This window comes from Lineus longissimus, chromosome 2 (assembly GCF_910592395.1).
Source record: "Lineus longissimus chromosome 2, tnLinLong1.2, whole genome shotgun sequence".
In the NCBI taxonomy this organism is placed as follows: domain Eukaryota; kingdom Metazoa; phylum Nemertea; class Pilidiophora; order Heteronemertea; family Lineidae; genus Lineus; species Lineus longissimus.
This window is the reverse complement of record NC_088309.1, coordinates 1129643-1154441: the sequence shown is the minus strand read 5'-3', so window position 1 is coordinate 1154441 and position 24799 is coordinate 1129643. Positions and strand designations below refer to the sequence as shown.

Below are 24799 nucleotides of genomic sequence, written 5' to 3'. Positions count from 1 at the left end.
AAATGCAATGAGACAGTAGTGCACCATATCTCTTCTGGATGTGCCCTCCCCTTCACAGCTCGCCATGTTGCCAGAGAGTGTACCAAGCCCTTGCTGGATGTGCCATGCCCCTTCACTCTGCGTACTCTGTCTGACCTAGATGTGTACTGTCCCAACGTAGTGCACCATGTTTCTACTGGGTGGCCGGGCCTTAGGAAAAATGTGACCTGGCCCATACCTGGCTGCCCAAGGTCAGTGAGCCACCCTGGGCCAAGCCTGGTCCTGACCTGGCTATATTGATGTATTTTTGGTGGCACGTTCTGCATGAGAGAAAGGACTTTGGGAGGATTCACCAGCCTTCTAAGATGACTGTGGTCCCAAGTAGTACTCAAGTTGTACTTAAAGAGTTGTCAAGAACGTTACACCAACATGCAGTCAGAGACTTTAAACGATCACCAGGATATCGCCGGTCTCATCTTTTGGTGGTTCAACCGAGATTTCACCAGGATTACATATACTTTGCTCCTTGGGTAAATAAGTACATAAGAGAGGGAATGCAAATGTCAGAGGGTTTACTTGGGTACGAGACAAATGAATGTGGGTCCCCCAATGAACCTTCACATCGATTCAAATCGTTCGAGGTGGGCTCGTCCGCCGAGGCTGATGAAATGAGCGTACTTGTGGGGCGGACCAGCGCCGGTCTGGAGGTGGGCCACTCCGAAGGAGTTCGAATTGGCGCATTGAGACTGGAGGCCAACTTCCCTCCGAGTTGGCTCCTATGAACCATCAGATCATTACTGTACGATATCGACGGGAGCGGCAATGATGTTCCCTATTGTCCATATGACAACTGATCCAGCCCCTTGGAATCAAGGTACGGTGGAACATTTTTGTTCGAGAGTAAAACAAACAACAATATGTTTTTTTAAGATTCAATTTTAATGTTGCGGTTAATAAAGGTAGGCCTATAAGTCTACACATCTTGAATGAAAGTGAGTGAATTTGCAAGATCTGAAGTAAGGAAAAATCGTACATGTACAAATTATAATGTATGAACAACATCACTTTCCGGGGTCTAATAATAACACTGGTGATAACATTGAACAATTTTGATTTGACGCCATGTTTAACTAAACAAATGAAACATAATTTTTCAAAAAAACATTTTTTTATTCAACCTCAGCGGATCAACTCCTGGTTTAGATCTCAGACTCCATGACAAATGAAGCTTGAAAACCTACGCTTGTGAAGGATGACTAAACCAAAGACTAGTTCATTTTAAGGGGCGTAAGGTCACGCATTTCTTATTTTTATACCATTGTACCCTCCAACTCGGTCATAAGATGGTCTTGCAAAGGTCAACCCGATACCTTTCCCACCGTGACATCTAATGGATTTTGATACGTTCACCGACATATGCTTGCTTCTTCAGTGTATCCAAGCTATATATCATAATCAAGGTGACGTATCTCCGACCTTTGGAGACAACGCGAGGATTCGAGGAGAGCGGTCCTGACTTGCATTCTCGTTTCCAGGGGGGTAATTAAGGGTTTATGAAGCGTACATGTACACTTAGAACAATCGGTTGGACCAAATCAACCCCTGGGGACGAGGTTGGTTTATTTGAGACTTGTTGTCTAACGCAGTAGGAGAACTAGCGTCATTATAGCGAATTGTTGATGAGAACAATGGCTTCCCATATTCAATCCCGAAGCAATGAAAAGAGAGCACTGACCAAAACATGTCGAAAAACAAGATGTGAGTGGAAACAGCAAATTCATACCCGGCCGTTGGGCCATTATAATTCAAGATGGCCGCCGCTTCTCAAAGGTGCTTCAGGTTTGTATATGGGTATCAGGTAGCCTTCTCGACATCCCCTACTTACATTCATTTGGTTTTGTAGAAGGGAAAAATACATTTTAAAAATATCGACACTGTATTTATTCGACAGGACGGACAAAGGACCAAATCACTAAAGGTTGAGACTAGAAGCCTTGTGACCAATAGAATTGACCGGGTGTTAACGTAACAAGACATGTGACCACAATTGTTAGACTTAAGTAAAACTGCCGCAGATTTTGCTACAATAAACACTACAATCATGAAATATACTACAGCCTAGTTTACCATTCCGCTACCACATTTTCTACAAATGAGCTAAATATTTTGGACGGTTTTCAATATGCAACTAAGTGCTCTGTACAGTGTGCAAACTAAAACGTACTGACAAAAATATACATGTTACAAATTTATATATATCATTCATTAAGAATTTGACATTTTTTTATTGTATAGCGGCCATTATAATCGGGTGCAATCGTCTACGTGTGCCCTCAGTCGATGAGCAAGTCACCGGGTTCATAACGATAAACGATCACCGAGCGATTTTTTTAACTCGAAGGCATTTTTTTACAAAAGAATTTCGATGACCAAATGTACAAATCGTTTGACACCCTTTACAATGGTTGTCTGATTGATCATGATAATTCAGCACTTTTGGCAAATCAATTATAAATCAATATTGGCAAGTGTCAATTATAAGTTTGTACTGGCAGGTTCAGCTAAGTCAACGTCAACGAAAACGTCTTCCTGTGAAGTTTCTGCCTGCTCTTGCGGTGTTTCTGGGTTTGATGAAGTGTCCCAATTATCCACATTGCTACCGGTCTCGCTCCCCGAGCTCTTTTTCCCGCAGTCCTTTCGCCACCTGCCGAAGCTAATTGCCCCAACTGTGACCAGTGCGAGGGATAGGATGACGATCCAGATGATACCAGTGGTAAGACTTGTTGATAGTGTAGACACCTTGCTCTCCAGGTCCTGCACAGACTCCGAGTCGGGGTTGGACTTCTGTCCCAGAGACCCTGTAACAAATGAAGTTAAACGTATTAGCAAAAACATCACAAAAAGAGTAAATCAGACAACCAAAGATGATGATAATCAGTTTACAAAAGAAGAAAGTTTACTTTTAACAAGGAAAAGGACGGGAATAGAGGAACATTATCCACTCAACGATTTTTTTCTCAGATTCTGAGAAACTATCATATTTCATTCCTATGACCTTTATTATCGAAATACATGTACATTACATTTCTAAATAACAGTTGGAAACTTGGGTATGAAAACTTTGGGTATTACATGTATATACTTACATTCCCAGAAAGCGTTCGAGTTGATGGCCATTTCTACACATCTGTAACCACCGAGGGTATTGAAGCACAAGGTGGAACTTGTGCAAGTATCGTTGTTTACGCACTCGTCAATATCTAAAGAAAACGAGAAAATGATGAGTGTTAGCATTGTATTTGATCAATTAAGCAGAATTATCTATTGTACCGCTAACCCTAACCAAAACATTTAGCAATGCGGGCTATTGTTACACGGACTATCAGCCCTAGGACTACTATACCTTGCACACCGGCATTAAAATGAAAACTCATTTCATCGTGACACCTACCTTCGCAAGTCTTCAAATCGTTGGTCATGTTGTAACCGCCTCGGCATGAGCAGAAGAAACCGACTTCTGTGTCAGTACAGATCTGAGTACAGCCACCGTTGTAGTAACCACACTCGTCAATCGCTGGAGAAGAAAGACAGAGATTAAAGATATTGAAACACCAGCATTCCTCATTCTTCAACCAGATTGCTGGGAGCAGTATGGGATTAACCATTGGTTTAACTGTAAATTGCAATTATAAAGCCAGGCGGAACAGACGAAACCCTAGGTTTGAGAATGTGTCGCAAAGCGTTGCCCGCCTATAGCATGTTTACTCATTCCCAAGGTACCGATATCATTGACCATCACCGCTGGATTGCTGTGATAAGCTTTGCCAAAAGAAATGGGAGATTTCTACAACATGGAAGTCGTTTTTAGATCTCACCAACAACTATCGGCGGGCGCAGAGAATCAGTTGGGTCGGGTTTGAATATTTCGCATCCCCTCAGACAACAGATTGGGCAGGATTCTCCAACCCCTTCAACAATCTTGACTGAAACCTACCTGTGCAGTTGCTTCCGTCAATGGTGAACCATTTATAGCCGACCTGGCACTGGCAGTGGAACCCTCCTACAGTGTTGACACACCGGTCAGTGCAGCCACCATTACCAGTGTCACACTCGTTGATATCTGGAAAAAGGGATCGAGATATTTATAGCGTAAATTGCAAGTAAAGTGATTAAATGACGGCAGAAATCTATAGCATTTCAACCCGAGGTGTGATGTGTATAACTGATGGCAGTAAGGTGACTAAACACTTAAGTGTGTAACACTTAAAATGTGGAGCACTTGAACTGTTAACACTTAGAATAACTAACACTCAAGATGGCTAACACTTATAAAATGTATAATAGCTTAAGTGCTCAACTCTTGAAATGTCTAACACATGAGGTGCCAAACACTAAATAGCTACTACTCACCATCACATCCATGATTGTCACTTGATGGTGTGAAGCCACTGTCACAGGAGCACGAATAGCCGGGGGAAGCATCCGTACATGTATGCATACAACCGCCATTATCATAGTCACATTCATTGATTGCTGAAAGAAAAACAAAAAAAAATTATAAGCTTCCAATGATATTGGGCGGAGCGATTAAGACTATGCTCTTTTCGTAACATATCATCATTGACAGGCTTCTCGCCTTGTGTATACGATTAACAAGATAGGGCGGTCGATAGCTCGGAAAAGTACTGTTCATGTCATACGGTTCGGCGAAGGACTGTTAATTTTATCAGATCTACCTAACCAAGTGATTCACTGAACTATCAATCTTGTACAGGGGATGCACACCGCATGAATAAGGCGTCAGAAGATAGGCACATACCTAGAATTGGCCACGCCTTAAGTTGGAAAAACAACGACAACATTCTCAAAAAGGAGATAAATTGTTGGTTGATATTTACCGCTGCAGTCGAATCCAGCTATGGAGACACTGTGGTATCCCACCACGCATGTGCAGTGGAAAGAGCCAACAGTATTGACACATCCGTCGGAACAGCCGCCATTACCGACTAAGCATTCGTTGACATCTAGAGGAAGAAGAAAATTCGTTGTTTTTATCGGAGTTATGGCAGAACCCACGCAATTTTGATGAATAAACCCAGATTTAAGCATATGCTATCCAATAAAGCAAAAAATGAGTCATACATTTCAGCATCACACATTGTAACTCTCCTGTGATTGATCCAGTTCAAAGGGTTGTCCCGCTGATGCAGAATCAACGTCCTTGTGATTGGTTGAATTTCAAATACTGCGCCGCAGGAGCAGAATTGGAGACTTCTGATTGGCTAATACAGCCCAAAGTCATAAAACTTCTGATTGAGAGAAATTGAGAAGAGTTTTCTTACCTAAGCACCCTCTGTTGTCTTCAGCGAGTTGGAAGCCGTCTCGGCAAGAGCATTTGTAACTGCCTTCGTTATCAGTACAGTTGTGTTCGCAGTCGCCATTGTTCACAAGACACTCGTTCGTGTCTGAAGAAAGCGAAGAAAAAAAGAAGTTAGACGGAGATAGAAATTAAGAATTAATACAGAAGTCTTGATGATTTTCACATAACGCACCAAAATTTCAATTTTGATATTGCACTTATAATATAATTCCCTCTGATAAAAAACTAAAAGGCACTCGTGATGTATTCGGTCTTCACACATTTGGAGGTCTACACGAAAACGGAAGGTTGTGCATTGTTACCTGTAACTTGCAATCCGTATGTGCAACTCGAAACTTGTGATTTACAATTCGCACACTAATTCAGAATATGTGATTCAACTACTTACTTGTACAGTTGGTTCCATTGAGGGCGTAAAGGTTGCCTTCGAAGTCGCATACGCAAATGTATCCGTTGAAGGTATCATAACAGTTGTAGTATTGAGCTGAAAAGGACAAGAACACAGATCAGGACGAGATGAATTGTAGGGTACTTAAGAATGTCAACTGTCAAACCCACCATTGCTATCTGTGGTCCGTTGTCTCGACGTGGACTGCTCAGTTTCAGCCTCAACAGTAGCAAGAGTCGGATCCAGCATGTGTGTTACTACAGAGGAAAGACAATCATCAACCTAGCAGCACTGTTCATTTAGTTCTGATAGTCCTGGCAGAAACTGTTCAGTTCAAAATGTAACTTACGGTCAGTACAGTTTGTTGGGACGTCTGTGAGTTCTTCCAAGTCGTAGCCAGCATTACAGGCGCAGTAGTAGCCAGAGTAGGTGTTGACGCATCGCTGGTCACAACCGCCGTTACCAGTGGCGCATTCATCGACGTCTGAGGAAAAAGAAAGGACACGATGATTGTGTGAGAGACCCCTGCGAAATTCGACTGGAAATTGTCGGCAAAAGCCGGCAATTTCCACCTAATTCCAAACTATTTTTCCTTGCCAGGAGGCTGGAATTAGCTGGAAATTCCAGAAAATGTCAGGGCTGGAGTTTGGCGGTATTTTGGTAAATGGCAGTGCCAGAAAATGCCAGCTCTGGAAAAAGCTGGCATAACCTGGCATTAGCTGGAACCTTTAAATTTCCAGAGCTGGAATTAGGTGGAAAAATCTTGACCCAGGCCTTCCAGCTGATTACCAATGTCAGGGCTGTCATTTATTGGAAATAACTGGCATTAGTTGACATTAGCTGGAAATTACAAATTCAGCATGCAACGAGGAATGTCAGGGCTGTCATTTATTGGAAATAGCTGGCATTAGTTGACATTAGCTGGAAATTACAAATTCAGCATGCAACGAGGAATGTCAGGGCTGTCATTTATTGGAAATAGCTGGCATTAGTTGACATTAGCTGGAAATTTAATATTGAGTATGTGACCTGCTCTACGTTTGAATCGATCAGAGCACTGCACACTAATAAACAGGCGTTTTTTGTCACTCAACAGTGACTATGATTAGAATCGTTGTGATATGCAACAAGAAAATCTCTTGTCGTGGAGTAAAACCAATAATCGCTTAGTTTTGACTTTGCTGATTGCAATCTTGTCACACGCACCTGCGATTATCACCACAGACAGGCAATTTTTCACATGCAAACATGATTGCATGTTGATTTTGCTTGATCCCAGGCCGTGCGATTTCCAATTCTAATTCAATTTTGATGGCATCTGCAATTATAACTGCAAACAAGCAATTTCTGTCACACAGAAATATGATTAAAGGTTGCAGGTTGATTTTGCTTCCAACAGAGGTTGCTAGGATGACCAGTTCTTGTTGCGGGCACCTGAAATTATCTATGCAAACAAGTGATTTATGTCACTTGCAAACATGATTGCTGTGGCATTATCAAGTTTTGAGCATATGCCACTGACCTAATCCCTTAGTTTTCTGACACAATCTTGTCACACTGTTATAATGTAAATATCATTCTTGGTGTGTGTTGACCATGGACTTACACGAGCATAAGAGGCCCTATCATATAAAACGTAAGATTATTGCTTCACTGAGGCTCCTTGCAGACACCTCTGCCAGGCGGACACTTCCCCATTGCAGATGGTTTAAGTTGCCACATGACCTGGGTTGGAGTGCTCGTCAATGCCGACTGGCGTCGTCAGGGCTCAATGCCCATCCTGGAGACAGCACGTCATTTACATCATAGCTAATTGTGAGTTGATACGATGACGTCATTGACAATCACTGACAGGAAAATTTTGCCTCTCGTTTAATAATATAGATAGTGCAAAGTATTCACATTGTAATATTAGGCTCGTAAGTTTGAGGATCATGGATTGACCAGATTGGTGTGAATTGCCCCAGGGCCCATGGAACATATGTAGGCCTATACCAATTTTAAGTCCAGACTTTACGAAACGTGCCGCGCTAACAATACGGCCGCCACCGACGATGGACGCCACATCATCGCATAGGCTCACAAGGTGAGCCAAATAAAAAAGAGGTGCCGTTTTAACTGGATACCGTGACATCAACATGATGTTAACCACACATAGCACACTCTGTCACTTTGATGTCTGGAGGGCAGGGTTACAGACGGGGACTGACGTCCAAAATGGATGTCCAAATAACATCACTGCACGACCTTGAAAAGAATGATGGAGCAAGCCGACTGTTGATTGACTCCATCACTTACATGAGTCATGAGCTGTGGACATCTCCCATGCAAAATCTTACAGTTATGATACCGTCCGGGTCTACGATCATGCATACAATAATACAGGCTTACAGCACATACACTGATTCAGGCTTCTTCATATGCTAAAAAAACAACCTCAAGGCCTGTCCAGATTACCCTTTTTGCATTCATTTGAATCCTTATGTGTTCCATTTCAATTTGTGTAAACTTTGGATATCTTGATATCGAATTCGGGGTAAAAATCAAGAAATAAGAAGAGCTCCCACATGATTTCTTTGTTTGACTTGAAAATTCAAACCTACCAGTTCCTGTCTGAGGTGTAATGCATCATGGGATAGGTCAGGTGATAAGACCACATGATAGAATTGCATAACATAATAGCAATTTGCATAATGCCAGCAAATGCCAGCTTTTTCCAACAATTGTCAAAAACATCGAATTTGAAATTTCCAGCTAATTCCAGCTCTGACAATCTCATAGTAAAGTGACAGAGATTTCCAGCGCTGGAACTTTTACGAAAAGTAAAGTTCCAGAAAATGCCAAGAATTTCCACCCCATGGATAAAGTTCCAGTTTTTGTCAGCTTTTGCCAGCTATAACTTTTCGATGAAACTCTCTAAATTCAAAGTGTCAGCTTATTCCAGCCAAGAGCTGGAAATTCCAGCTATTTCCAACAAAATCCACCTAAGGTAAAATTCATTTCGCAGGGGCATCCATGAGGTGATGAAGGTGTGAATGGTTGCTGGCTTCAGCAGTTGTTATGAGCAGGGAAAAGGCATTGACAGAGAAATTGAGTATTCAGCTTCATACCGAATAAAACAGATAGGTGCTGTATGGTTTTTTGCTCTTGTGCCTTATTTTTTCAGGTTTCATACAACGGACTTATTGACGATGCCGCAGAAGTTAACCCAAACTGGCGGAAACTGTCTCCTGTGGTGTCTCAATGAAGAAAGTGATAGCAGTAAACAATGCCTACCTGCAACTCCATTGCCAGCGTCTCCCTTTAACCCTTGTTCACCCTGAGCTCCAGTGTCACCCTTGGCACCAGTAACGCCAGTGTCTCCAACGTCTCCCTTTCCTCCGTTGGTCCCTGCAGCGCCCTCTGCACCCCTATCTCCCTTGCTTCCTGTGACACCAGCGGCACCAGCAGCACCGGTCACCCCAGTGTCTCCAAAATCTCCCTTTGCTCCTTGGACACCTAGTAAAAAGAAAATAAAGAGTTTTTCAGATCTCTCTAGGGTTAACAGAGACAACATTGTAATGTCTTTTTGTATAATTTCGCACAGGAGAAAGAATAGTGTATCTAATTATTTCTTGTTACCACTTCGCAGTGGTGCTAATGAGTGCATGTCTGAAGGCACATTCTAATTAGATTGTGGAGACTCTTGGCAACCTCGTAAAACAACAGATCCCTCTTTCGGAGGACTTATTTCTAGAATGTAAGGAATGATGCATTGAATTTAAAAGTGTAAACACACACCAACGTGTAATGGATTAAACTGATTTATATCTACCTTGGACGCCTTGGGCTCCAGTGACACCAGTTGCACCATTTTCGCCTTTCTGTCCGGCTGTTCCCTTGGCTCCTGTTACTCCAGTTGCACCAGTACCTCCTTCGGCACCTGTATTTCCCTTTGCACCAGTCACACCAGTGTCTCCTAGGTTACCAGTTTGTCCCTTAGCTCCAGTGACACCAGTTTGACCAACAGCGCCTTTCGCACCAGCTGCACCAGTGACACCAACTGCACCATTTTCTCCCTTTGAACCAGTGACACCAGTATCGCCTCCAATACCAACTGAACCTTTAGCACCAGTCACTCCAGTGGAACCCTGGCTACCAGTGTCTCCCTTCGCTCCAGTGACACCAGTTGAACCGATGGAGCCCTTCGCACCAGTCACACCAGTGTCTCCTAGGTTACCGGTTTCTCCCTTGGCTCCAGTTACACCAGTTTGACCAGCAACACCAGTGACACCAGTATCACCAACTGTACCAGCATCGCCTTTACCTCCCTTTGCGCCTGTGACACCAGTTGTACCTTGACCACCCGTTGCGCCCTTTGAACCAGTTACTCCAACAGCTCCTTGTTCACCCGTGTTACCCTTGGATCCTCCAACACCTGCGGCGCCAGTTACCCCAGTTGCTCCGATTGCTCCCTTCTGTCCACTGGAACCGGTAACGCCAGTTGCTCCGTTCGATCCCGTTTCACCTTTAGAACCAGTCACGCCTGAAATACGGATATAAAACATAAGCTATCGTTTTGACATTATTTGTAATTAAAGAGTGCCAGTCGCTTTTAATTCAACGGGCAGGCACGACGACAGTGCACCCCAGCTGTGACCGCGACTGCTGAAATCAGATGGCTAACAATAAGAGGTGACCTGCAGTTTTTCAAGTTACAATCAAGGTATATTAATTGATATGTGATTAGCCTGAAAGGTTGTTACAACTGGGAAAAATGTATTAGACGTGTACGTACCAGTAGCACCTCTGGCTCCAGTCACACCAGTGTCGCCAAGACCTCCCTTTTCTCCTGCGACGCCAGTCACACCAGTGGATCCCTGTGTCCCAGTGGCACCCTTTGAACCTGTAACACCAGTGTCTCCTGTATTGCCCATGGTTCCTGTAACACCAACCGCACCAGTTGCACCTTTCGAGCCTGCGACACCAGCTGCACCAGTGACTCCAGTGTCACCTGAGTTACCTTTCTCTCCCGTGTTGCCAGTTTGACCAGTGGCACCTTTTGAACCTGTAAGCCCAGTGGCACCCTTTGCTCCAGTTACTCCAGTATCACCAATATCTCCCTTGGCTCCATTTGAACCAGTGACACCAACTGCTCCAATGCTTCCCTTTGCTCCGGTCACACCAACGGCACCAAGTTCGCCCTTTTCACCTTGATCACCCTTGGAACCAGTGACACCAGTATCACCAGTCACACCAACAGCTCCAATACCACCTTTAGACCCAGTTACACCCGTGTCTCCTATGTCGCCTGTGCCTCCCTTTGACCCAGTTACACCAGTATCTCCTAGTTCACCCTTTGCGCCAGCTGTACCAGCTACTCCAGTTACTCCAGCTGCACCGACGTCACCCTTAGCCCCAGTAACTCCAGTTGAACCTTTAGCACCGGTAACGCCAGTATCGCCTAGCTCGCCCTTGGAACCCGTAGCTCCTGTCACTCCAGTATTACCACCTGATCCAGTGACACCAGTAGAGCCAGTAGAGCCCTTGGCACCAGTTACACCGGTAGATCCAGTTGATCCAGTAACGCCAGTTGATCCTGTAGAACCCTTCGCTCCTGTGACGCCAGTGTCACCCTTGGATCCAGTAACACCTGTTGACCCAGTTGCACCTTTAGTACCAGCCTCTCCAGTTGAGCCCTTGGCACCAGTCACACCAGTGTCACCATTTACACCAACTTCTCCCTTTGCGCCGGTTACACCTGTGTCTCCAGTAACGCCAGTTGGTCCAAGGTCACCTTTAGATCCAGTCACGCCGGTGTCACCATTACTTCCAGCAACACCAGTACTGCCCTTGGCACCAGTTATACCAGTATCACCCAGGCTTCCTTTCGATCCAGTAACTCCAGTAGATCCTTTCGCTCCAGTTACACCAGTATCACCAAGCTCACCCTTGGCTCCGGTTACGCCAGTCGTCCCTTTGCTACCAGTTACTCCGGTGTTTCCATTGGCACCAGTGACGCCTGTTGAACCAGTACTACCTTTGGCGCCTGTGACACCAGTATTACCATTTGCTCCAGTCACACCAGTTGAACCTGTTGAACCCTTGGATCCTGTAACACCAGTGGTACCTGTTTCACCCTTAGCTCCAGTCACACCAGTATCGCCCTTGGAGCCAGTAACACCAACATTACCTTTGGATCCAGTTACCCCAGTGTCTCCAATGTCACCCTTGGCTCCAGTGACACCAGTGTCACCAGTCACACCGACTGCACCATTATCTCCATTGGAACCAGCGTTTCCAGTATTTCCCTTAGCTCCTGTAACACCAGTATCACCAGTATTGCCTGTGGATCCTTTTGCTCCTGTGACTCCAGTGCTGCCCTGAGCACCAGTAACTCCAGCATTGCCATTTTCTCCTTTCTGTCCATTTTCTCCTTTCTGGCCTGTACTTCCTGTAACACCTGTATCACCGACTTCTCCCTTAGAACCTGTTACTCCAGTATCGCCCTTGGAACCAGTAACACCTGTGTTACCAATCTGCCCTTTCTGGCCATTATCTCCGCTCTGACCTTTACTTCCAGTAACACCGGTATCACCATATTGTCCCTTGGCACCGGTTACTCCAGTATCGCCCTTGGAACCAGTGACACCTGTGTCACCACCCTGTCCTTTCTGTCCATCTTGTCCTTTCTGGCCTTCACTTCCCGTAACACCTGTATCACCAACTATTCCTTTGGCACCAGTAACGCCTGTGTCTCCCTTGGAACCGGTAACTCCAGTATCACCAGTATCACCCTTTGATCCTGTGACACCAGTGTCTCCTGTCTGACCCTTTGCTCCTGTAACTCCGGTTGATCCAACTTCTCCCTTGGAACCAGTCACACCAGTATCTCCATCGGCTCCGGTCACACCAAGATCACCCTTGGCTCCAGTTACACCTGTGTTTCCAGTCGTTCCCTTCGCACCAGTAACACCAGTGTTGCCCTTGGATCCAGTTACGCCAGTGTCTCCATTAGCACCAGTGACTCCAGTACTGCCTGTTGCTCCTTTAGCTCCAGTTACTCCAGTGGATCCTGTGTCACCCTTACTGCCTGTGACACCAGTATCTCCGTTGTTACCAGTATCACCCTTGGAACCAGTTACACCAGTATCACCCTTGGAACCAGTTACACCAGTGTCACCAATGACACCCTTCTCTCCATTGTCTCCTTTGCCGCCCTTCGCTCCGGTAACACCAGTATCTCCCAAGTTACCCTTGGATCCAGTGACACCAGTTGCTCCGACTTCTCCTTTCCCGCCTTTAGCACCGGTGACACCAGTATCACCAGTGACACCAACGTTGCCTACCTCTCCCTTGTCTCCTTTGGAACCAGTAACACCAGTATCTCCTACAGCACCAGTGACTCCGATATCTCCCTTATTACCTGTTGAACCCTTTGCGCCAGTTACACCAGTGTCGCCTGAAAATAAATCAAACAGTGAATGTAAACCATCAAAAAAGGTTTGCGCTCATATCATTCGATCAGTTGCTACAACCCTTTTATATCATTTATCTTAACTGCAGTAACAAGACTTGCTGTCTATAAAAGGCTACATGTATATGACAAATCACTCATCACTCGCCAGGTGCTTTTGCTTTGCAGTTTTTTTTGCATTGCTCCGGGAAAGCCATTATGATTATGGCCCAAACGTTTATGGTTTCCATTTGTTCAGTCACAGAGGTACCTACCAATCTCGCCCTTTGAGCCAGTAACTCCAGTGTCGCCCTTGCCACCAGTTACACCAACGTTGCCATTTTGTCCATCCACTCCCTTCTGGCCCTTGGCTCCAGTGACACCGGTGTTGCCATTGACTCCTGCGTCACCCTTCGATCCGGTCACTCCTGTTGTGCCAACCTCGCCTTTGCTGCCCTTGGCACCAGTAACACCTGTATCACCAGTAACACCAACATTGCCCATGTCTCCCTTTGAACCTGGTAAAGAGAAGGTTTAGAAGTAATTAACAACCACATCTTAATACAGTACGTCACCATACAATGGGGAAGGACAATATTTCCCCCAAAGGGACATTTCACACTGCTACACCGATTCCACATGGTGACCGGCTTTTAATCAAAAACTAGATAATTAATGCATTGAACCCTCATATTGCCTAACACTCAACGTATAATTGGTAAATTTCAGTAAATTGTTGACTTAATTACCATAATTTGGACAATAACTGCAAGGCCAATAATAAGTGGCACGTGAAAGTAAAAACTTACCAGTTACGCCTGTGTCTCCGACGTTTCCAGTAACTCCTGTAGCGCCAATCTGGCCCTTGGCACCAGTAACACCAGTATTTCCAAGATCGCCCTTTGTGCCCTTGGCTCCAGTTACTCCAGTGTCGCCTTTTGATCCAGTGACGCCGGTATCACCAATAACACCTTTAGCTCCAGTAACTCCTGTGTCGCCCTTTGCTCCAGTCACACCAGTGTCGCCTTGACAAAAGGGAATTTGAGATGAGTTTCATAGCATACAACGAGATCAAACTACCAATACGTTATGCTTATGAGGTGACCTTCATTCTTTCATTTCTTTCTTTAGTGGTTGGTATTCAACTTTTATTAATATTTCTCAGTATTTACTCATATCAGAGCTAAACGCTAATTCTATTCATCACCAGTCAGCTCTGCATAGCCAACTGTTGGAAAACAATCCAACCAGCGAACTGAACCACGTATATCATTCTGAGAGATAAAATGAAAACTGTGCCTCACCCTTGGACCCAGTGACACCATTTGCACCGACTTCTCCTTTCTCGCCCGTGTCTCCCTTGGACCCAGTGACACCAGTATCGCCGTCAGCACCAGTGACACCAATATCTCCCTTCTGGCCTGTTTCGCCCTTGGATCCAGTAACACCAGTGTTTCCAATCTCGCCCTTTGCACCAGTGACACCAGTATCTCCGTTCACACCGACTTCTCCTTTCACTCCTTTACTTCCAGTGACACCAGTAGCACCAAGGTCACCCTTGGCTCCAGTGACTCCAGTATCTCCAGTCACACCCACGGCGCCTGTCACACCAGTATCACCTGAGGTACCCTTTGCTCCAGTAACACCAGTATCACCCTTTGCTCCAGTGACACCGACTGCACCGACCTCTCCCTTCTTGCCCGTGTCTCCTTTAGCGCCGGTGACACCAGTGACACCAATATCACCCGTGCCTCCCTTTGAACCGGTGACTCCAGTATCGCCTGAAAGACATTTAGAAATAGTCAACAATTGACGCCAAGACAACCAAAACTTGATACATGTTACTATACAGAAGGCTGACAACCTCGCACACTTTTTTGCTCCCTTTATACCTGATGTTCAAATGCCTAATTAACCTGACGCTACCTTTCTCTGCTGACACAGCAGGGTTACGTCTGCTTGTTTTAAAAAAGAAGAATTAATCTCAATTCAATTGAACGGAATTATTTTCTGTTTCTGAGAAAATAATATTTTCAAGCATCAAGACAACTGAGGTAATTTATTCACCTGTATCTCCCTTTGATCCGGTAACACCAGTGTCTCCTATTTCTCCCTTGCCGCCTTTGGCACCAGTCACACCAGTGTCACCAGTAACGCCAACATCTCCATTCACTCCTTTGACGCCCTGGTCGCCTGTGTCACCCTTTGATCCAGTTACACCTAGGAAAACGGAAAATGCATCATAATGAATTTTGTTTGATAGGTTTTCACTTAGCCGCCGGTGCACTGCCATAAAGAAGTTGATAAGAAACTGATAACTCTATGAAAATACGAATCAGTGTGGAATAATTACCTGTGTCACCCTTAGATCCAGTCACCCCAATGTCTCCTTTCTGGCCATTGTCTCCCTTTGAACCAGTGACACCAGTATCGCCATCAGCTCCAGTGACACCAAGATCTCCCTTATTTCCGGTCGCTCCCTTCTGTCCGTTGTCACCCTTGGAGCCAGTAACACCAGTGGTGCCTAAAATAAATGTGGATTATGACAACACTATCGTAATCTTGTTGAATATGTGAGTGTAACACAGCTTACCACTTAGTTTCAACTCCATCACCCCCATTATCATCAACTGAATACATGAAAATACATGTAATAATCGGATGACAAGTCTACATTTTTCTGCTTTTGAAGTGTATGATGCAAGTGTGAAGATGTTACATACCGACTTCTCCTTTGGATCCAGTGACACCAGTATCTCCATATTGACCCTTCTGACCCTTGGAACCAGTAACACCAGTGTCTCCCTTGGAGCCAGTAACGCCAGTGTCTCCCTTGGAACCAGTAACACCCGTGTCCCCCTTGGATCCAGTAACACCGGTGTCCCCTGTGTCACCCTTGGAACCAGTCACACCAGTATCGCCTTTAGATCCAGTAACACCAGTATCGCCTTTAACTCCATTTTCACCTAAAATCAGAAATGTTTGAAAATTAATAGATGGAGATAGGCTGACATGTGTGCAGCAGTAGCTGATGTTCACGAACAAATTGCCTGCCATTCGAGCAGTTTAAAGCGAACTATACATATATTGAATTGCATGCACAGATGGATTGAATACCAGGGTTGTATGGCTGCAGACAAAACCAGAATCCGACTGAAGTCAAGGTCTAATGGGTCACAGAAATCCAAAACATATGTGCCGAAGATGCATGCGGCTACTGCATGTAGATGTCATCCTCCGCGCCTCTCATCATGTTATAGGTATAAATAACTGTTTTCACGACTTCATTCTTTCATCAATGTTATTACCTTTGCCGCCTTTGGATCCTGTCACGCCGGTGTCGCCCTTATTGCCGAAGTCACCCTTGTCGCCCTTAGAACCAGTTACACCTGAAAATCAAGAAAATGTCATGACGAGATTATTCTAATTGAAACTCCGAAAAGATCATCTAAACCAGCTTCTCTTCAATGTTTCGACCGGATAACTTTTTGATGCTTTATTACACTTTCCTGACAATGTCCTAGGGCAGAGCGTCCCGTGGAAAACGTTTGTATTAGGTCGTTGCACTTACCCGTGTCTCCATTGGCTCCTGTCACGCCGATATCTCCTTTCTGACCAGTCTCTCCCTTAGATCCAGTCACACCAGTATCTCCTGGAATATGAAATTAAAGTAGAGATTATCTTGATTAAATAGCAATCACAAGAACTTCTATTTCAAGTTCATTTTAAATGGTAACGACTCCCAATTGGCTGGAGCCATGTATGATGGTAAGATTAGATTACATAGATTCAAGTCCCGATAGCGTCTCACGCTTGCTCGAGGGACTGTTCTACCGCAAGATTCAACCAAATTCAGTCCTACAAGTTTGCATGAGACCAGCAACTAGATCTTGTTTATATCCCACCTTAAAGGAAAAAAGAAGCAAGCTAATGAGCAACTGCAAAGTCACAAGATGGGAAGTTCGTGTTTTTGACACAGCCTTCAGCCATCTGCAGCTCTCAGCCTCCTGTCCAACAGCATCTTTCCTTTGTCTAACACCTTACAAACCGTCATATGAAAGTAAAACGCCAGGTGAGTTCAAGAGAAAAAAACGTACCTGTGTTTCCCTTTGCTCCAGTAACGCCAACGTCGCCAACGTCACCTTTGCCTCCCTTGGCACCAGTTACACCAGTATCACCAATTGATCCGGTAACACCTGTGGCACCGACTTCTCCCTTGTCACCCTCTGCTCCAGTAACACCAGTATCACCAGTGACACCAACCACGCCTTGATCTCCTTTTTCTCCAGTATCACCTTTGGCGCCAGTCACACCAGTATCCCCAATAGCTCCGGTGACACCCACATCTCCTTTGTTACCAGTTGAACCTTTACCACCTGTAACACCAACATCGCCCTTCGAACCAGTCACACCAATGTCTCCCTTTTGTCCAGTCACGCCCTTTGATCCTGTTACACCAATGTCGCCTTTAGCTCCAGTTCCACCTTTGGCACCGGTTACACCCGTGTCTCCCTTCGAGCCTGTCACCCCAGTATCACCTATTGATCCGGTAACACCTGTGGCACCGACTTCTCCCTTGCCACCCTTTGCTCCAGTAACACCAGTATCACCAGTGACACCAACCACGCCTTGCTCTCCTTTTTCTCCAGTATCACCTTTGGCGCCAGTAACACCAGTATCCCCATCAGCTCCGGTGACACCCAAATCTCCTTTGTCACCAGTTGAACCTTTACCACCTGTAACACCAACATCGCCCTTCGACCCAGTCACACCAATGTCTCCCTTTTGTCCAGTCGTACCCTTTGATCCAGTTACACCTGTGTCACCAATGTTTCCAGTTCCACCTTTGGCACCAGTTACACCCGTGTCACCCTTTGAGCCTGTCACTCCAGTGTCACCATTCACTCCTTTGTCACCTTTAGAGCCGGTCACCCCAGTGTCTCCTTTCTGGCCATTGTCTCCTTTAGACCCAGTGACACCAGTATCGCCATCAGCTCCAGTGACACCGATATCGCCCTTATCACCAGTACCTCCTTTGACTCCGGTTACTCCAGTGTCACCATTCCGGCCGGCATTACCTTTGGCACCTGTAACACCAGTATCACCAACAGCGCCTGTAACACCAGTATCGCCAGTGATACCAATGTCACCCTTTGCCCCAGTGACACCTGTGGATCCCTTATTACCAGTGTCACCTTTGGCTCCTGTAACTCCAGTATCACCTATCACACCAGTTACTCCGACTGCACCCACCTCTCCTTTGCCTCCCTTTGCTCCAGTGACACCAGTATCTCCTATCACACCTTTCCCACCTTTTGAACCAGTGATGCCAGTGTCTCCCTTGCTTCCAGTAACACCTGTATCACCAATCACTCCTTTGTCACCTTTAGACCCGGTCACACCAGTGCCTCCCTTTTGACCATTGTCACCCTTGGAACCGGTAACACCAGTATCTCCACCTGCTCCGGTCACACCAATGTCTCCCTTATTACCGGTAGAGCCCTTGCTGCCAGTCACTCCAGTATTGCCTTTGTCACCAGTGTCTCCCTTACCTCCCGTTACACCTGTGTCTCCTTTGCTTCCAGTAACACCTGTATCACCAATCACTCCTTTGCCACCTTTAGACCCGGTCACACCAGTGTCCCCCTTTTGACCATTGTCACCCTTGGAGCCAGTAACACCAGTATCTCCATCTGCTCCGGTCACACCAATGTCTCCCTTATTACCGGTAGAGCCCTTACTGCCAGTCACTCCAGTATTACCTTTGTCACCAGTGTCTCCCTTACCTCCCGTTACACCGGTGTCTCCATTGCTTCCAGTAACACCTGTATCACCAATCACTCCTTTGCCACCTTTAGACCCGGTCACACCAGTGTCTCCGTTTTGACCATTGTCACCCTTGGAGCCAGTAACACCAGTATCTCCATCTGCTCCGGTCACACCAATGTCTCCCTTATTACCGGTAGAGCCCTTGCTGCCAGTCACTCCAGTATTGCCCTTGTCACCAGTGTCTCCCTTGGCCCCCGTTACACCTGTGTCACCATTGTTCCCCGTAACGCCTGTATCACCAATCACTCCTTTTCCACCTTTTGATCCAGTCACCCCGATGTCTCCCTTTTGACCATTGTCACCCTTGGAACCAGTAACACCAGTGTCGCCGGTGAGACCAACGTCGCCTAGCTGACCCTTTTCACCAGTATCTCCTTTGCTGCCAGTTACTCCAATGACTCCTTTTTGACCATTGTCACCCTTTGAACCAGTTACACCAGTGTCACCAACGCTGCCAGTAACTCCAACATTACCCTTGTTTCCGGTGGTACCTTTGCTTCCAGTAACACCAATATCACCCTTTTGACCATTGTCACCCTTGGAACCAGTAACACCAGCGTTGCCGGTGACACCAACGTCACCTAGCCGGCCCTTTTCTCCAGTATCTCCTTTGCTGCCAGTTACTCCAATGACTCCTTTTTGACCATTGTCACCCTTTGAACCAGTTACACCAGTATCACCAACGCTGCCAGTAACTCCAACACTACCCTTGTTTCCGGTGGTACCTTTAGCTCCAGTTACACCAGTGTTACCTTTGCTCCCACCATCACCTTTAGCTCCGGTTACTCCGATGTCTCCTTTACTTCCAGTGACACCTACTGATCCCTTTTCACCAACTTCTCCTTTCGAACCAGTGACACCAGTATCTCCAGTTAAACCAACTTCTCCATCAGTTCCTTTTATACCAGCCGCACCAGTAACACCTGTTGTTCCGTCAGCCCCTGCTGTGCCAGTTGCTCCCTTGGCACCAGTGACACCAGCATTACCTGTCCCGCCAGTGCTGCCCTTGGATCCTGTGACGCCAGTGTCTCCGATATCACCTTTCTGACCACTCTGACCCTTCTCTCCAGTGTCACCTTTAGAGCCGGTCACACCGAATTCTCCTTTCTGGCCATTGTCTCCCTTTGATCCAGTTACACCAGTATCGCCATCAGCTCCAGTAACACCGATGTCTCCTTTGGACCCTGCGACACCCGTAACGCCTGTATCACCATTTCCACCTGAAAAAGAAAACCGTGGTATTCTTTAACTGAAATGTTAACTAACTCATTTCAAACAGTAATAACACTTGACATCTACTCCCCAAAGTTATCGACAAGAGACATTTCTTCGGACGAAGGCCTATTTGCGATATTGGACTTCTTAGTCTGTCTGTTATGGCCTATGCCGTAACCAAACAGTATATGCTCTTAGTAACGGTGGGGATGAGCATGGCCGAAACGTAGATGAACAATGAGGCCACATTTTAAAGCACCCGGAGATGGTATATGAACGTCCGATTAATTACCTTTAGCTCCTGTTACTCCAGTATCGCCGGCTCCTCCTTTCTGGCCCTTGTCTCCGTCAACACCCTTGGCGCCAGTAACACCAGTATCACCATTGACACCAGTAACACCTGTATCTCCCTTCGTTCCGGCAACACCAGTGTTTCCTTTGTTACCGGTCGAACCTTTAGCGCCAGTTACTCCATTGTCGCCCTTGGAACCCGTCACACCTACATCGCCGTTGTTTCCGGTGGAACCTTTAGATCCAGTGACACCAGCTGCACCAGCGGCACCAGTGACACCAACATCTCCCTTGTCGCCTGTGGTTCCCTTTGCTCCAGTGACACCGGTGTCTCCAGTGAGACCAACATCACCAAACTCTCCCTTTTGTCCGACTTCGCCCTTGGAACCAGTTACACCAGTATCGCCCCTTTCGCCAGTGCCTCCCTTTGAGCCTGTGACTCCAGTTGCGCCTACTCCGCCTTTCTGACCAGTATCTCCTTTCTGACCTCCGTCACCCTTGGATCCGGTTACACCAGTATCTCCCTTGCTTCCAGTAACACCAGTATCTCCTATCTGTCCTGTCTGTCCCTTTCCGCCTGTGACACCAGTGTCGCCTTTGCCCCCAGTTACACCGGTATCTCCCTTTTGGCCATTGTCACCCTTGGAACCAGTAACGCCTGTATCGCCATCTGCTCCTGTTATACCAATATCACCTTTCGCACCAACTTCTCCTTTAGAACCTGCTGAACCAGTGACGCCAACGGCACCAGTGTTACCCTTGTTGCCTTGAGAGCCGGTCACACCGGTTGTACCTGAATTGGAAGAGCTTGTGATCAAAAATATTTCAATAAGAATGATAATTACAAAGACATCTTGAAAAGATGTGTTCTTAAACCTGTTAACTGATTGTGTTCCTCTTCTAGTAACTATAACCATGATATCCATCAAGGTTGTTTGGAATGTGTCAATTTTCGGTTACGACAGCCAACACTTGATCCCTCACCTAGATTTCCTTTCGCGCCTGTGTCTCCTTTGGCCCCAACTTCTCCCTTGGCTCCTGTAACACCAGTATCACCAATGGCTCCAGTTACACCATCATTTCCAGTCGTGCCCTTAGCTCCAGTCACACCAGTGTCTCCATTGCGGCCAGTGTCTCCCTTGCTTCCAGTTACTCCAGTGTCACCAAGCTGACCCTTGCTGCCAGTCACTCCAGTGTCACCATTTTGACCTTAAACAAATATGCATTGTGTTAAGAGTGGTACAGCCATTCATGTACAGCACACTGGATAACTTTCCGTAGGAAGTTCATATCAACCTTTTGAATAATGAGATATCACAGTAAATCCAAAGCCGTTCAAGGAGACCAATTATAACCATTCTTTGCTGCTTACCTTGGTCTCCCTTGGAACCAGTCACACCAACTGCACCGTTGACACCAGTCCCACCCTTGGCACCAGTAACACCAGTTGTTCCCTTCGAACCAGTATCTCCCTTGGACCCAGTCACACCAGTATCACCATTGACACCAGTGACACCAACATCTCCCTTGTTCCCTGTAGATCCCTTGGCACCAGCAACTCCAGTTGCACCTTTGCTTCCAGTGACACCAGTGTCACCGACCTGTCCCTTGGAACCAGTAACACCAGTGTCTCCTTGGTCACCCTTAACAGATGCCCCCTTTGCGCCGGTCACACCAGTATCTCCTGTGTTACCTTGGTTACCTTTTCCTCCAGTGACACCTGCAAATGATACATGTTACGGATCATTCAGTTTCGTTAACCATGCATTATTAAATGTATTTTTTCATTTTTTGTTGCTCGCCAGGGACATAAGACGGTGGAGTCATTGGCCGCCTATGCTCTCAGAGGAGGAGCGAAGGGCTTATTTCGTAAGAACATGTAAGTTGTTTCTCTGGAGTTGTTACAATGTAGCACAAACCATCACATCATAGTACGACAGCTGTATTGTGTACTCTATTCAAAACACAGCTGAGCAGTACTCACCAATCGCTCCCTTGGCACCATCGACACCAGCGTTACCCTTGTTACCAGTATCTCCTTTTGAACCAGTCACACCAGACGCACCAATCTCTCCCTTTTCTCCCTTGGCGCCAGTAACACCAGTATCACCAGTGAGTCCAGTAACACCAACATCACCATTTACGCCATTCTGTCCTCTTGCCCCAGTCACGCCAGTTGCTCCAGTGCCGCCCTTATCTCCACTTGATCCCTTGGATCCCGTCACTCCGGTATCGCCTACTGTACCAGTGCTTCCTTTGGTTCCAGTAACGCCAGTCGCACCAACATTGCCTTTCGTGCCTTGGTCACCCTTTGAACCTGTTACGCCAGTGTCTCCTACATCACCAGTGACGCCAAGTGCACCCTTTGCTCCAGTAACACCAGTGGCACCATCAGCTCCTTTCACGCCAAGGTCACCTTTCTGGCCAGTTGAACCCTTTGCTCCAGTCACACCAGTGTCACCAACTACTCCATTGGCTCCAGTTACACCGACAGCTCCAGTTTGGCCCTTGGTACCAGTTACACCAGTTGACCCATCTTGACCTTTCTGACCCTGGTCTCCGTTGCTTCCAGTTACACCAGTGGCTCCTGAAAAACAGAAAATTGGTTAAATGGTGTATTTTCTTAAAGCCCATTGCATCCAATTGCCCCCATCTGATGGAATAACCGGAGAGGGCTGGGCTAAGCCTTAGCCCCCTCTCCGGTTGGTGAACCAAGATGTACAGCCATGTTCGACCTATCAGCCTGTCGGCAATGCATCAAGAATACTTGATTTACTTCGCAAATATTGAAACTCTCGACTGAAACTCACCGAGTCCACCTTTGGCTCCGGTTACACCTGTGGCTCCAGTGCTCCCGGCATCACCCTTGGAACCTGTGTCTCCCTTGGCACCAGTAACACCTGTGTCACCAGTGAGTCCAGTGTCGCCAAGGTCACCCGTCCCTCCTGTGACACCAGTGTTTCCTGTTGATCCAGTAACACCGGTTGCACCATTCTGGCCTGTTGAACCCTTTGCTCCCGTAACTCCAGTGTCACCGACTACTCCCTTAGCTCCAGTCACACCAACCGATCCAGTTTGACCCTTGGAACCGGTGACTCCAGTGTCGCCCAACTCGCCCTTCTGACCCAGGTCTCCCTTGGAACCAGTTGTACCAGTTGTACCTGCAATGCAATTGAAGCAAATTCAGCAAAGTGCGATGAAAATAGGAACACGAAATTAGTTCGTAAATGGCAAGTAAGAGAAAAAGATTTAGGAACAAATCGCAGTGATTATCAAAATCATGTAAATTTGCTCGGTCATAATTGCAGAGGTCTTTAAGTGAAGCATGACTATAATTGCAGAGGTCTTTAAGTGAAGCATGACTATATACGTGTATTAGATTTATAACAAATCCTACTGCTTTTAGATTTCATTGCAAAAAATCGTTTTTTAAAGAATTTATTCATAAAAGGTGAGGGCACATTGGGCCATTTACGTACCAGTTGTTCCCTTAGCACCATCGACACCAGCGTTACCCTTGTTACCAGTATCTCCTTTTGAACCAGTCACACCAGATGCACCAATCTCTCCCTTTTCTCCTTTGGCGCCAGTAACACCAGTATCACCAGTGAGTCCAGTAACACCAACATCACCATTTACGCCATTCTGTCCGCTTGCCCCAGTCACGCCAGTTGCTCCAGTGCCGCCCTTATCTCCACTTGATCCCTTGGATCCCGTCACTCCGGTATCGCCTACTGTACCAGTGCTTCCTTTGGTTCCAGTAACGCCAGTCGCACCAACATTGCCTTTCGTGCCTTGGTCACCCTTTGAACCTGTTACGCCAGTGTCTCCTACATCACCAGTGACGCCAAGTGCACCCTTTGCTCCAGTAACACCAGTGGCACCATCAGCTCCTTTCACGCCAAGGTCACCTTTCTGGCCAGTTGAACCCTTTGCTCCAGTCACACCAGTGTCACCAACTACTCCATTGGCTCCAGTTACACCGACAGCTCCAGTTTGGCCCTTGGCACCAGTGACTCCATTGTCTCCCACATTGCCCGTCTGACCCTTGCTTCCCTTGCTGCCAGTAACACCAGTGTCGCCTGTGAAGAAAAATTAAAAACTGAAATGTAATCTGTGTTTGTGATCAAAGATGCATGTAGACAACCTGACCCATTTCCCCCATCAAAAAGCTGCATCGGAAGATTTAATTTGCCATTTGATAATACCTTTTTTCGAATCAAGGTGTTTCGAAAATATTGATCATTTTGATTATAGAACAAAGGTATTAGAATCGAATTAG

At 46.3% G+C, this 24799-nt stretch overlaps 1 protein-coding gene across 1 annotated transcript in view; it reads right to left on the bottom strand.

Moving 5' to 3' along the window:
• Window positions 1-929: 929 nt before the first annotated feature.
• LOC135483902 (mucin-19-like) overlaps window positions 930-24799 on the bottom strand; it is a 29194-nt gene continuing 5324 nt past the window's right edge. Inside the window, exons 8-34 of the mRNA XM_064764966.1 lie at window positions 23997-24599; window positions 23328-23678; window positions 22502-23104; window positions 21890-22237; window positions 21502-21726; window positions 20519-21310; window positions 17280-20231; window positions 16754-16834; window positions 16491-16571; window positions 15906-16148; window positions 15536-15706; window positions 15250-15402; window positions 14487-14963; window positions 13992-14207; window positions 13458-13700; window positions 10525-13188; window positions 9562-10272; window positions 9024-9245; window positions 6097-6231; window positions 5748-5843; window positions 5322-5444; window positions 4878-5003; window positions 4390-4512; window positions 3974-4099; window positions 3431-3553; window positions 3126-3239; window positions 930-2837 (exon numbers count right to left, since the gene is read on the bottom strand). Of these exons, the coding sequence (XP_064621036.1) occupies window positions 2515-2837; window positions 3126-3239; window positions 3431-3553; window positions 3974-4099; window positions 4390-4512; window positions 4878-5003; window positions 5322-5444; window positions 5748-5843; window positions 6097-6231; window positions 9024-9245; window positions 9562-10272; window positions 10525-13188; window positions 13458-13700; window positions 13992-14207; window positions 14487-14963; window positions 15250-15402; window positions 15536-15706; window positions 15906-16148; window positions 16491-16571; window positions 16754-16834; window positions 17280-20231; window positions 20519-21310; window positions 21502-21726; window positions 21890-22237; window positions 22502-23104; window positions 23328-23678; window positions 23997-24599 (12425 nt within the window). The 3' untranslated portion in view covers window positions 930-2514. The remainder of the gene's footprint in view (window positions 2838-3125; window positions 3240-3430; window positions 3554-3973; window positions 4100-4389; window positions 4513-4877; window positions 5004-5321; window positions 5445-5747; window positions 5844-6096; window positions 6232-9023; window positions 9246-9561; window positions 10273-10524; window positions 13189-13457; window positions 13701-13991; window positions 14208-14486; window positions 14964-15249; window positions 15403-15535; window positions 15707-15905; window positions 16149-16490; window positions 16572-16753; window positions 16835-17279; window positions 20232-20518; window positions 21311-21501; window positions 21727-21889; window positions 22238-22501; window positions 23105-23327; window positions 23679-23996; window positions 24600-24799) is intronic.